The 13,367-nt window shown below is 45.5% G+C and overlaps 1 protein-coding gene across 2 annotated transcripts in view; it reads left to right on the forward strand.

The window, feature by feature from the left end:
• Window positions 1-13,367, forward strand: part of SPTBN2 (spectrin beta, non-erythrocytic 2) — a 421,076-nt gene that overhangs the window by 366,128 nt on the left and 41,581 nt on the right. For both annotated transcript variants that reach the window (XM_063945149.1, XM_063945150.1), the window contains 9 exons: window positions 101-403; window positions 509-662; window positions 801-1,671; window positions 2,713-2,850; window positions 3,898-4,654; window positions 4,740-4,942; window positions 5,227-5,317; window positions 5,500-5,646; window positions 6,070-6,333. In XM_063945149.1, the coding sequence (XP_063801219.1) occupies window positions 101-403; window positions 509-662; window positions 801-1,671; window positions 2,713-2,850; window positions 3,898-4,654; window positions 4,740-4,942; window positions 5,227-5,317; window positions 5,500-5,646; window positions 6,070-6,333 (2,928 nt within the window). The remainder of the gene's footprint in view (window positions 1-100; window positions 404-508; window positions 663-800; window positions 1,672-2,712; window positions 2,851-3,897; window positions 4,655-4,739; window positions 4,943-5,226; window positions 5,318-5,499; window positions 5,647-6,069; window positions 6,334-13,367) is intronic.

The raw sequence follows: 13,367 nt of genomic DNA on the forward strand, positions 1-13,367 counted from the left end.
TACTTCAACAGTTTTCACATCAAACCTTCCTGCTTTCATGTGGGCTTAGAGCTACATTATAACACCATGCTGTCTGTCTTTCTCACCTCTTTCTTGATAGGATAACTTTGGGGTGGACCTAGCTGCAGTTGAAGCTGCCGTGCGGAAGCATGAAGCCATTGAGACTGACATTGTTGCATACAGTGAGCGGGTACAAGCTGTAAATGCAGTGGCAGATGAACTAGAGGCGGAGAACTATCATGACATTCGCAGGATTTTGGCCCGCAAGAGTAATGTTACCCGCCTATGGGATTACCTAAGGGAGCTGGTAGCAGCCAGACGTCATAGGCTGCTAATGAACCTCGAGCTTCAGAGGATGTTCCAAGACCTGCTTTATCTCATGGACTGGACAGATGATATGAAGGTATGAGAACAGATGGAGGCAACTCTAAAAGCTTTGTTACGTACAGTGTATGGCTTGGGCATATGTTGGAAATTCATAACTGAACATTTTTTTGTCTCCAAACAGGGCCGTCTGCAGTCTGAAGATTATGGCAAACATCTCCATGGCGTGGAAGATCTGCTCCAAACTCACATGCTAGTGGAGGCTGACATCGCTGTTCAAGCAGAACGTGTTAAGTCCGTTGGGGCAGTAGCTCAGAAATTCATGGCAGATGATGAAGGTATGTAGAAAACCGCAGAAAAATACCCCAGAAAGGGCAGCAAATAAATAAAAATGGAAGGAAGTTAAATGGAGAAAAATATGCAATGCAGATTTTATAATTTTTTTATTTTTTTTATATATTTTTATTGGGATCTAGGCTACAAACCGTGTGACCCTGAGTTGGTGAGAAAGCGTGTCCATCTCTTGGAGCAGCGTTATGCAGAGCTGTGCAATCTCTCTGCAGCCCGGGGGTCCAAGTTAGAGGAGTCCCGGCGACTCTGGAAATTCTTCTGGGATATGGGTGAGGAGGAAGCCTGGATACGTGAACAAAGTCGACTACTGCAGTCTGATGATTATGGTAAAGACCTCACCAGCTCCCTAAGACTAATCAGCAAACACAACGCTTTCCGAGATGAAATGAGTGGACGTTATGGGCCATTGCAGCAGACTATGACTGAAGGTGAAGAACTGGTGGGACAAGGTCACTTTGGAGCAGGCGAGATCGAAGAGAAGATGGTGGAAGTTAGGGGACAGTGGAAGGAGTTAGAAGCTCTGGCTGAAGACAGAGAGCGTAAACTGAGAGAAGCTTATAGTTATTACCAGTTCCAAGCAGATGCCAATGATGCTAAAGTCTGGATTCTAGACACATTGCGGCTAGTTTCTACCAATGATGTCGGCCATGATGAGTATTCCACGCAAACATTAATTAAAAAACACAAGGATGTGGAAGAAGAGATTCTTAACCACAGACCTGCTATTGATACCTTGCATGAACAGGCTCGTGGTCTGCCATCAGTTTATGCTCATTCTCCTGAGGTAGATGGCAAACTCCCAGCATTGGAACAGCAGTATGAAGAGTTGGTGACCCTGGCTGCACACCGCAAACAGGCTCTTCAAGACTCCCTGGCCCTTCATAAAATGTTCAGTGAGGCTGATGCTTGCATTCTGTGGATAGATGAGAAAGAGCAGTGGCTAAATGGAATGGAGATCCCAGAAAAGCTTGAAGATCTGGAAGTGGTCCAGCAAAGGTAATTTGTTTTATATATACATTCTTCATCAAGTGGCCAGCACAGTGAGCACTAATCATACTCTATACCGAACAGACATTGTGTATTTTAGCTCTATTAGTAGTTGGCTTGGTCAGTGTCCTATTTCTTGTCTCAATCCAGAGAATGTATTGGAATTAGGGGGGTCATTCTGAGTTGATCGCTCGCTAGCTACTTTTGGCAGCCGTGCAAACGCATAGTTGCCACCCACGGGAGAGTGTGTTTTCGCTTTGCAAGTGTGCGAACGCGTGTGCAGCCGAGCGGGACGAAAATATTTTGCAGTTTCTGAGTAGCTCTGGACTTACTCAGCCCTTGCGGTCACTTCAGTCTTTTTGGTCCCGGAATTGACGTCAGACACCCGCCCTGTAAACGCCTGGACACGCCTGCGTTTTTCCAAACACTCCCTGAAAACGGTCAGTTGCCACCCATAAACGCCCTCTTCCTGTCAATCTCCTTGCGATCGGCTGTGCAAATGGATTCTTCGTTACATCCATTGCCCACCAATGATCCGCTTTGTACCCATAAGATGCGCCTGCACATTGCGGTGCATATGCATGCGCAGTAGTAACCTGTTCGCTGCGCTGCAAAAAACAGCAGCGAGCGATCAACTCGGAATGACCCCCTAAGTTAGCACTGCGAGCAGGAAAATAAAAAATGCTACAGATATTACTCAGTGTAATTATTAATTGATGATATGGAGTAGATTTACTAACCCATGTTTTTTCAAAGACAACAACGTTTCGCAGCTTTGACCGATTCATTTTAAAGTGGTAACAGAAATAAATGCTAAACCAGGCTGTTTTGAAGATTGATTTCTGTTGCCGTTTTAACACAGTTTTTCAAAACTGACAAATCCGCAGCATCGGCTTTGATAAAACTCAGGTTAGTAAATCTACCCTGAAATTGGTGAAATCAGATGGGACAGGTTAGCATGCAGTTTCAAAATATATAACCTACTGTTTTTTCTGTTTTAAATTTCTCTTTCAATTTTTGATGGTTAAACTGTATTTGTGATCTTTATAGATTTGAGACCCTTGAGGCAGAGATGAACAGTCTAGCATCCAGAATAGCATCTGTAAATGAAGTGGCTGGACAACTGCTGAGCACCGACCAGAGAAATGAGGAAAGCATCCGGGACATGCAGGATCAGTTAAATGCACGGTGAGGATTTTTGTATTCATTTAATATAGTCAATAGTGACTGTTGGGAAAATAGCACATAGTGCCTAGTGAGATTCGTTTGTTAAGTAACCTCTTAGCAGGGAAGTGATCAGGTAAGTGTCTGTACATAGATTCAGAGATGCACGTTAAGTGGACAGTTGCTGCTGCTTTGGACGTAGCTGCTGTGCAAAAATATGTGAAAGCAGCAGGAGACCTCTGTAGTGGTAGACACACCCACTCTAATATCGGTCATCTGTGTAACCTTCAGGACAGCCATGTCATTCACCCTTTCCAGTGATGCTGCATCTACAGACATAACCACTGGCCTCGGCATGCCCAGAAAATAGGGCACACGCCCTTGTTTTCTGTAATGCCCCTTCCCAAGGGGCACTGTGACCTTCATAGCAGACACAGGCTGCACATGCGGAGTACAGATCTTGTGCATGTGCACATTGCTGAGCATTGGAGATACATGTAAAGCATTGGGTTTGCATACATCTTGGAATTAGAACTATTGTTTGTGAGTTGATATTTCCATTCTATAATCTATAGAAGTGTATAGACAGCCCATCGCTTTGGCTCCTAATACTTATTCCTCCACACATCTAGTTATTGAAAGTTTTCTAATACAAGTATATTGTTTTAGGGTAATAAAAATGGAAGAATCTGAAAATATTATTTAAAATGTCTGATAACATTTTTTACATCATATTGTATTCAATATTTTCTTTACACCATAATTATAGAATTCCCGCCTAATTTGGTTTTCTAACAGTCTTTGCACAATTAGCATGGTCTTGTTAGACTCCTACTACATTACATACGTTTTCTATTCTATCTGTTTAACCATGAAGTGATATTCTTATTTTGACAGTGTATTTTTGTTCCAGTTAACAATTAGCATTGGTACATGTTAGTGGGCATACATTTTAGATGTAGCTTTTTATAAAAAAAAAAAAAAATTGTCCAAAGTTTATGAACATTCTATAAAAAATTTTGATGAAAATAAACTATGGTTTACAATACAATCTGTTTTAAATCTTTGCAGTTGGAATCACTTCCGTCAGCTTGTTGGTCAGAAGAGGAATGCCCTGGATTCCGCTCTTGATATTCAGAATTATCATCTGGAATGTAATGAGACGGTGTGCTGGATGAGAGAAAAGACCAAGGTCATTGAATCCACACAGAGCCTGGGAAATGACTTGGCTGGAGTTACTGCTCTTCAGCGAAAGCTTACAGGCATGGAGCGTGATTTGGAGGCCATACAAAGTAAAGTTGATGACCTCCGTACAGAATCAGAAAAGCTTGCTTCAGGACACCCAGACAAGGCCTCTGCAATTACTGGTCGTGTAGCTGAGATAGATGACACATGGGATGAATTGAGGAATACAATGAAAAGAAGAGAAGAAACATTAGGGGAAGCAAGCAAGCTGCAAGGCTTTTTGCGTGATCTTGATGACTTCCAGAGCTGGCTATCTCGAGCACAGACAGCAGTTGCATCTGAGGATGTCCCAGCTGACCTGGTGGAGGCAGAACGCTTGCTTGCACAGCACCAAAACATAAAAAATGAAATTGATCGCTATGGAGCTGACTACAAGAGAGTGAGAGAAGTTGGTGAGGAAGTAACTCTTGGTCAGACAGATGCCCAGTACATGTTTCTTCAGCAGAGGCTAAAGGCTCTGGACACTGGCTGGAATGAGCTAGGACAAATGTGGGAGAACAGGCACCAACTGCTATCTCAGGGATATAGCTTCCAAGTGTTCCTGAGAGATACAAAGCAAGTGGAGGGGTTCCTAAATAACCAGGTTAGCCAAACATGTTCTAAGTTTAGTGGCTACGCATAGTATTACACAACTTTTTTTCAAGCCTTCTGTTTACTCTGCCTTTTAGGAATACGTACTATCACACACGGAAATGCCCACCACCCTTCAGGCAGCTGAAGCAGCAATCAAACGTCATGAGGACTTTATGACAACCATGGATGCCAATGATGAGAAGATTCGTGGTCTGGTGGAATCAGGGAAGAAGCTCATTCAAGAGCAAAATGTCAACTCTGACAAGATTCAGGAGAAAGTCACATCCATTGATGAAAGGTAACTTTCTTCCTGTTCCATTGCACTGACCAGTATTAGTTGTGGACTTCTGTTTTGTGTTAACAATATTATTTAAAACAATTAATTATTAAAGTTTTATTTTTATTTGTTTGTGGGTTGTGGGGAGGATTTAAGGATTTTAAGATTCCTTACCTTAGTACACTTTAACATTGTAATGTATTTTGGGACTTTGTCCTGCTCACTGTCCACCAGTAATCGTGGTTGAGTGTCTGTTTTGGTTCTGTTCTTTTATATTTAAATTGTAATCTCATTGAATTTCCTAGGCACAAGAAAAACAGGGCAGCAGCTAATAATGTTTTAACTCGTCTGAAGGACAATCGTGATCTCCAGCATTTTCTTCAGGACTGTCAAGAGGTTAGAAATATGCATCTCTGCATGCGTGTGTATGTATATATATATATATGTATATATATATGTGTGTGTGTGTGTGTGTGTGTGTGTGTGTGTGTGTGTGTGTGTGTGTGTGTGTGTGTGTGTGTGTGTGTATATTTATTATGTTAGATATGGGCAATATCAATTTTCTGTCTTTCTTACAGTTAACTCTGTGGATCAATGAGAAGATGTTGACTGCTCAAGATGTCTCTTATGATGAAGCCCGTAACCTGCACAGCAAGTGGCAAAAGCACCAAGCCTTCATGGCAGAGCTGGCATCAAATAAAGACTGGCTCGATAAAATGGACATGGTAAGGTGAAAAGATATTTGAGAGAAGAGCCAAATGACAGTCATTATTTATTTTCTTCATTATTGTGTAATAATGCCTCATTGTAAAATGCTTCTTCCTTTTCGTATTCCTGTGATTTATAAAGCCCGGGGGGTAGTCTATAATCTTCGACACTTTACTGATATACAGTAGAGACACAACAATGTAGCCGCTAGATTTAAAGAAGTGAGTCTTTAAAAGACTAATCAGCCGTTGTTTCGCTTTTTAAAAAAATAGTGCTGATTTAAGCCTGCTGATTACATTGCCAGAATATAGTTGCTTTCTGCAACTCAGTCTATTACATGTTGTCCTTTGTCTCACACGTTCCCAGATTACATTTTCTCCAAAATATCAGTATCTTTGTGGTCTGATCTTTTACATTTTTTTATTTTTATTTTTTATTAGGAAGGGAAACAGCTTATTGCCGAAAAGCCAGAACTGGAACCAGTGGTGAGAGAGAAACTGGATTCACTTCACAGCCTCTGGAATGACCTGGAGTCTACCACCAAAAGTAAAGCACGGTGCCTTTTTGATGCCAACAGGGCAGAGCTGTTCACGCAAAGTTGCTCTGCTTTGGAGAGTTGGTTGCAAAATCTTGAGGGACAACTTCAGTCTGATGACTATGGCAAAGATCTCACTAGTGTGAACATTCTACTAAATAAGCAACAGGTACTGAGAAAATGAAATCTCTGTGAACTGTCTCTTTCTGCCTTATTAAGGTTTTTATTTTTAACATGAGAAGTTAAGGTTTCAGAAATAGCCATTTTTATGATTTGTTTATATATAGTCCTACAAGTAATAATTTACTCTTCAGGTTTTCCAAATGTTTAATGTTAAAAACCTTTCTCTTACGTCCTAGAGGATGCTGGGGACTCCGTAAGGACCATGGGGTATAGACGGGCTCCGCAGGAGATAGGGCACCTAAAAGAACTTTGACTATGGGTGTGCACTGGCTCCTCCCTCTATGCCCCTCCTCCAGACCTCAGTTATATTCTGTGCCCAGAGGAGAAAGGGTACAAAGCAGTGAGCTCTTAAGAGTTTGCTGTTTTAAAGAATTTTGTTAGGTTTTTTATTTTCAGGGAGTCCTGTTGGCAACAGGCTCCCTGCATCGTGGGACCGAGGAGAGAGAAGCAGAGCTGGCTTGTAAGGTTGGGCACTGCTTCTAGGCTACTGGACACCATTAGCTCCAGAGGGAGTCGGAACACAGGTCTCACCTGGGGTTCGTCCCGGAGCCGCGCCGCCGTCCTCCTCACAGATGCCGAAGATAGAAGCCGGGTGAGTATTGAGGAAAAGACTTCAGGCGGCAGAAGACATCAGATCTTCATGAGGTAAGCGCGCAGCTGTAAGCTGCGCCCCATTGCTCCCAGACACACACACACACAAGAGGCACTGTAGGGTGCAGGATGGGGGGGGGCCTGGGCAGCAATAAACCCCTATTTGGGCATAAATATGTTGGATTAGGCTGTGGGACAGTAAATCCACGGACCCCCGCCATTTTTTTACAATATCATGAGGGACCGAAGCCCGCCGTCGGGTGGACGGGGCTTGATCCTCGGCACTGACCAGCGCCATTTTCTCCACAGAGGCTGCATGAGAAAACGCTGGCTCCCTGTTCTCTCCCCTGCTTAGCTTCACAGGCTGGAAAAAAAGAGGAGGGGGGCACATTAGCGACGCAGTGAGTGGAGATTAACATTATAAATATATAAAAACGCTATCTGGTCATATATTCCAGTGTTTGGGCGCTGGGTGTGTGCTGGCATTCTCTCTCTCTGTCTCCCCTAAGGGCCTGGTTGGGGTTTTGTCCCCTTATAGGTAACCCCCTGTGTGTGTGGGGAGTCGGTAAGTGTGTGTCGACATGTCTGAAGCGGAAGGCTTCTCCAAGGAGGAGGTGGAGCAAATGAGTGGTGTGTCCCCGTCGCTGGTGCCGACTCAGGATTGGATGAGCATGTGGCATAGGTTAAATGCAAGTGTGACATCTTTACATGAAAGGCTTGATAAGGCTGAATTAAGGGGAACATCAGGGGGTCAATCCTCGGATTGGACCGATTCACAGGGCCCGTCGGGGTCTCAAAAACGTCCCTTAACACAAGACACTACTACCGACACGGACTCTGATTCCAGTGTCGACTATGACGAAGTAAAATTGCACCCTAGGGTGACTAAAACCATTCAGTGTATGATTGTGGCTATTAGGGATGTCTTGCATATTGAGGATGAACCCTCGGTCCCCGACACAAGGGTACACATGTTTAAGGGAAAGAAACAGATTATTAATTTTCCCACATCTCATGAATTAAATGAATTCTTTACAAAAGCTTGGGAGACTCCGGAGAAGAGGCCGCAGATCCCCAAAAGAATTTATATGGCATACCGCTTCCCTAAACAGGACAGGGAGATTTGGGAATCACCTCCCACTGTGGACAAGGCACTGACGCGCTTGTCTAAGAAGGTGGCGCTACAGTCTCCTGACACAGCTGCCCTTAAGGACCCTGCAGATCGCAGGCAAGAAACTACCTTAAAGTGTATTTATTCTCATACGGGTGCTGTACTACGACCGACGATTGCGTCGGCATGGGTGTGTAGCGCAGTTGCAGCTTGGACAGATGAGCTGACAGATAATTTTGAAAATATGGATAAGGATACTATATTCTTAACTCTAGCCCATATAAAAGACGCAGTCTTATTTATGAGGGATGCTCAAAGAGACATTGGATTGCTGGCTTCTAGGGCCAATGCCATGTCGATCTCAGCGAGACGTTCCTTATGGACTCGCCAATGGACGGGTGATGCGGATTCCAAAAAGCATATGGAAGTACTACCCTATAAGGGTGATGTATTGTTTGGGGATGGGCTGACGGACCTGGTTTCCACAGCTACAGCAGGTAAATCAATTTTTTTACCATATATTCCCCAACAGCAAAAGAAAATGCCACCCTATCAGATGCAGTCCTTTCGGTCGCACAAGTCCAGAAGAGGTCGGGGATCCTCCTTCCTTGCCAGAGGTAAGGGCAGAGGCAAAAGAGCACCTGCTTCGGCAGGCGCCCAGGAACAAAAGTCCTCCCCGGCTACTCCAAAACCCACAGCATGACGCGGGGACTCCCCTGAGGGAGTCCGCACCGGTGGGCGCACGTCTTCGACTTTTCAGCCAGGTCTGGGTCAGCTCAGACCTGAATCCCTGGGAGTTAGAAATAGTTTCCCAGGGTTACAAACTGGAATTCGAAGAGGTGCCCCCGCGCCGATTTTTCAAGTCGGCCCTACCAGTTTCCACGTCGGAACGGGATGTAGTGTTAGCTGCAATTCAAACGCTGTGTATACAGCAAGTGATAATCAGGGTTCCCATGAACCAGCAGGGAAGAGGTTACTACTCAACCCTCTTTGTGGTCCCGAAACCGGACGGTTCGGTCAGACCTATCTTGAATCTGAAATCCCTAAACCTGTACATAAAAAGATTCAAATTCAAAATGGAATCGCTCAGAGCGATAATAGCCAATACGGAGGAGGGGGAGTTTATGGTGTCTCTGGACATAAAGGATGCGTACCTTCATGTCCCCATATATCCCCCCCATCAAGAATTCCTGAGATTCGCTGTACAGGATTGTCATTACCAATTTCAGACGTTGCCGTTTGGACTTTCCACGGCCCCGAGGATTTTCACCAAGATAATGGCGGAAATGATGGTGGTCCTGCGCAAGCATGGAGTCACAATTATCCCATACTTGGACGATCTCCTAATAAAAGCGAGATTCAGAGAGAAATTGCTGAGCAGTGTGGCGCTCTCTCTGAAAGTGCTCCAGCAACACGGTTGGATTCTAAATCTACCGGTCACAGTTGATTCCGACAACTCGACTACCGTTCCTAGGTATGATACTGGATACGGAACAAATGAAGGTCTTTCTTCCAATGGAGAAAGCCCAGGACATCCAGAACATGGTCAGAGACCTGCTGAAACCGAAAAGGGTGTCTGTTCACCAGTGCACTCGAGTTCTGGGAAAGATGGTGGCGGCCTACGAGGCCATTTCATTCGGAAGGTTCCATGCAAGGACTTTTCAATGGGACCTTCTGGATAAGTGGTCCGGGTCCCATCTACACTTACATCGAAAAATTACTCTGTCCCCAGGGGCCAGGGTGTCTCTCCTGTGGTGGTTACAAAGTGCTCACCTACTGGAGGGTCGCAGATTCGGAATTCAGGATTGGATCCTGGTTACCTTGGACGCGAGCCTCCGAGGATGGGGAGCAGTCACACAAGGAAGAAATTTTCAGGGATTTTGGTCAGACCAGGAGTCATGTCTACACATCAATGTGTTGGAACTCAGGGCCATATACAACGGCCTTCGACAAGCGGAGAGTCTTCTTCGAAACCTACCGGTTCTGATTCAGTCAGACAATGTCACAGCAGTGGCTCATGTGAACCGCCAAGGCAGGACAAGAAGCAGAGTCGCGATGGCGGAAGCCACCAGGATTCTTCGCTGGGCGGAAAATCACGTGAGCGCTCTGTCGGCTGTCTTCATTCCGGGAGTGGACAACTGGGAAGCAGACTTCCTCAGCAGACACGATCTCCATCCAGGAGAGTGGGGACTTCATCAAGAAGGCTTTGCAGACATAATACGTCTTTGGGGAACTCCTCAAATAGACATGATGGCGTCACGCCTCAACAAAAAACTTCGGAGGTATTGTGCCAGGTCTCGGGACCCTCAGGCAGTAGCAGTAGACGCTCTGATAACACCGTGGGTGTTCAAATTGGTCTACGTGTTTCCTCCTCTTCCTCTCATCACAAAAGTGTTGAGGATCATAAGACGAAGAAGAGTACAGACGATACTCGTTGTCCCAGACTGGCCTCGAAGGGCCTGGTACTCAGATCTACAAGAGATGCTCACAGGAGATCCCTGGCCTCTTCCGTTGAGGGAAGACCTGTTGCAACAGGGGCCCTGTGTATTTCAAGACTTACCGCGGTTACGTTTGACGGCATGGCGGTTGAACACCGAATCCTAGCAAAAAAGGGAATTCCGGAAGAGGTCATCCCTACTTTAATAAAGGCTAGGAAGGAGGTGACGGTTAAGCATTATCACCGTATCTGGCGAAAGTATGTGTCTTGGTGTGAGACCAAGAATGCACCTACGGAAGATTTTCATCTGGGTCGTTTTCTCCACTTCCTACAAACAGGAGTGGATATGGGCCTGAAATTAGGCTCTGTTAAAGTGCAGATTTCGGCCCTCTCGATTTTCTTTCAAAAGGAATTGGCTTCTCTTCCAGAAGTCCAGACATTTGTAAAGGTAGTGCTGCACATCCAGCCCCCTTTTGTGCCTCCAGTGGCACCATGGGACCTCAACGTGGTGTTGCAGTTCCTAAAATCACACTGGTTTGAACCGCTTAACAAGATTGAGTTGAAATTTCTTACTTGGAAGGTGGTCATGTTGTTGGCCTTGGCATCGGCAAGGCGAGTATCAGAATTGGCGACTTTGTCACACAAAAGCCCCTACTTGATTTTTCATGTGGATCGAGCTGAATTGAGGACACGTCCGCAATTTTTGCCTAAGGTGGTTTCTTCATTCCATGTGAAGCAACCTATTGTGGTGCCTGTGGCTACAAGTGACCTGGAGGATTCCAGATCCCTGGACGTAGATTTATGTAGCCAGGACGCCTAGAATTAGGAAAACAGAGGCCCTGTTTGTCCTGTATGCGGCCAATAAGATTGGTGCACCTGCTTCGAAGCAGACTATTGCTCGCTGGATCTGTAATACGATTCAGCAGGCTCACTCTACGGCTGGATTGCCGGTACCAAATTCGGTTAAGGCCCATTCCACTAGGAAGGTGGGCTCTTCTTGGGCGGCTGCCCGAGGCGTCTCGGCATTACAACTTTGCCGAGCGGCGACTTGGTCGGGGTCAAACACTTTTGCTAAATTCTACAAGTTTGATACCCTGGCTGATGAGGACCTAGCGTTTGCTCAGTCGGTGCTGCAGAGTCATACGCACTCTCCCGCCCGATTGGATGCTTTGGTATAAACCCTATGGTCCTTACGGAGTCCCCAGCATCCTCTAGGACGTAAGAGAAAATAAGATTTTAAACCTTCTGGTAAATCTATTTCTCCTAGTCCGTAGAGGATGCTGGGCGCCCGTCCCAGTGCGGAAACTCTGCAAGACTTGTATATAGTTGTTGATTACATAAGGTTTATGTTACAGTTGTAATCGGTCTTGGACCGTTGCTGTTTTTAGTTCATACGGTTAACTGGTTATGTATGATCCAGGTTAAATGGTATGATTGGTGTGGCCTGGTATGAATCTTGCCCTTGGATTTCCAAATCCTGCCTTGTAGTGTCCATCTCCTCTGGGCACAGTTCTCTAACTGAGGTCTGGAGGAGGGGCATAGAGGGAGGAGCCAGTGCACACCCATAGTCAAAGTTCTTTTAGGTGCCCTATCTCCTGCGGAGCCCGTCTATACCCCATGGTCCTTACGGAGTCCCCAGCATCCTCTACGGACTAGGAGAAATAGATTTACAGGTAGGTTTAAAATCTTATTTTTTGTACACCATAAAACTCCTACGCCACACTTTCTTTCCTTGTCTTACTTACAGTAGACAGATAAATGCTAAAAGCTGTGGTCCATGTGTGTTTGGGACTTGAATGCAGGTTTAATAAATACGCTAATAAAGTAAAGTAAAGATGGCTCCTGATTAACTACCTGTAGTTTTGATCTACATACAGTATCCCACTTCTGAGACTTCTTTTCCCCTCTCTTTGTTTGATACAGTCTTCCAGCTCTACCAAAGGAGAGGGGAGAAGCCCCTTAACTGTTTTTGAAAAAATAAATGAATAATTCGGCTCTAACTTACCATATGTACAATGTTGAGTACATGTATTAGCACACAGAAACTTAGCTGTGGGGTTACTGTGGACAATTGAGGAGTCTCCATGTACTGTGCAATATGTTGTGTATTTTTATATATAGATCTATGTTTCTCTAACGTCCTAAGTGGATGCTGGGGACTCCGTAAGGACCATGGGGAATAGCGGCTCCGCAGGAGACTGGGCACATCTAAAGAAAGCTTTAGGACTAACTGGTGTGCACTGGCTCCTCCCCCTATGACCCTCCTCCAAGCCTCAGTTAGATTTCTGTGCCCGACGAGAAGGGTGCACACTAGGGGCTCTCCTGAGCTTCTTAGTGAAAGTTTTAGTTTAGGTTTGTTATTTTCAGTGAGACCTGCTGGCAACAGGCTCACTGCATCGAGGGACTAAGGGGAGAAGAAGCGAACTCACCTGCGTGCAGAGTGGATTGGGCTTCTTGGCTACTGGACATTAGCTCCAGAGGGACGATCACAGGTCCAGCCTGGATGGGTCCCGGAGCCGCGCCGCCGGCCCCCTTACAGAGCCAGAAGAGCGAAGAGGTCCGGAAAAATCGGCGGCAGAAGACGTTCCTGTCTTCAATAAGGTAGCGCACAGCACTGCAGCTGTGTGCCATTGCTCTCAGCACACTTCATACTCCGGTCACTGAGGGTGCAGGGCGCTGGGGGGGGCGCCCTGAGACGCAATAAAACATGACAGAAATACCTTACATGGCAAAAAAATACATCACATATAGCTCCTGGGCTATATGGATGCATTTAACCCCTGCCAGAATATACAAAAAACCGGGAGATAAGGCAGCCGAAAAGGGGGCGGAGCCTATCTCCTCAGCACACTGGCGCCATTTTCCCTCACTGCTCAGTTGG

The sequence above is a fragment of the Pseudophryne corroboree genome, chromosome 11 (genome assembly GCF_028390025.1).
Source record: "Pseudophryne corroboree isolate aPseCor3 chromosome 11, aPseCor3.hap2, whole genome shotgun sequence".
Lineage (NCBI taxonomy): Eukaryota > Metazoa > Chordata > Amphibia > Anura > Myobatrachidae > Pseudophryne > Pseudophryne corroboree.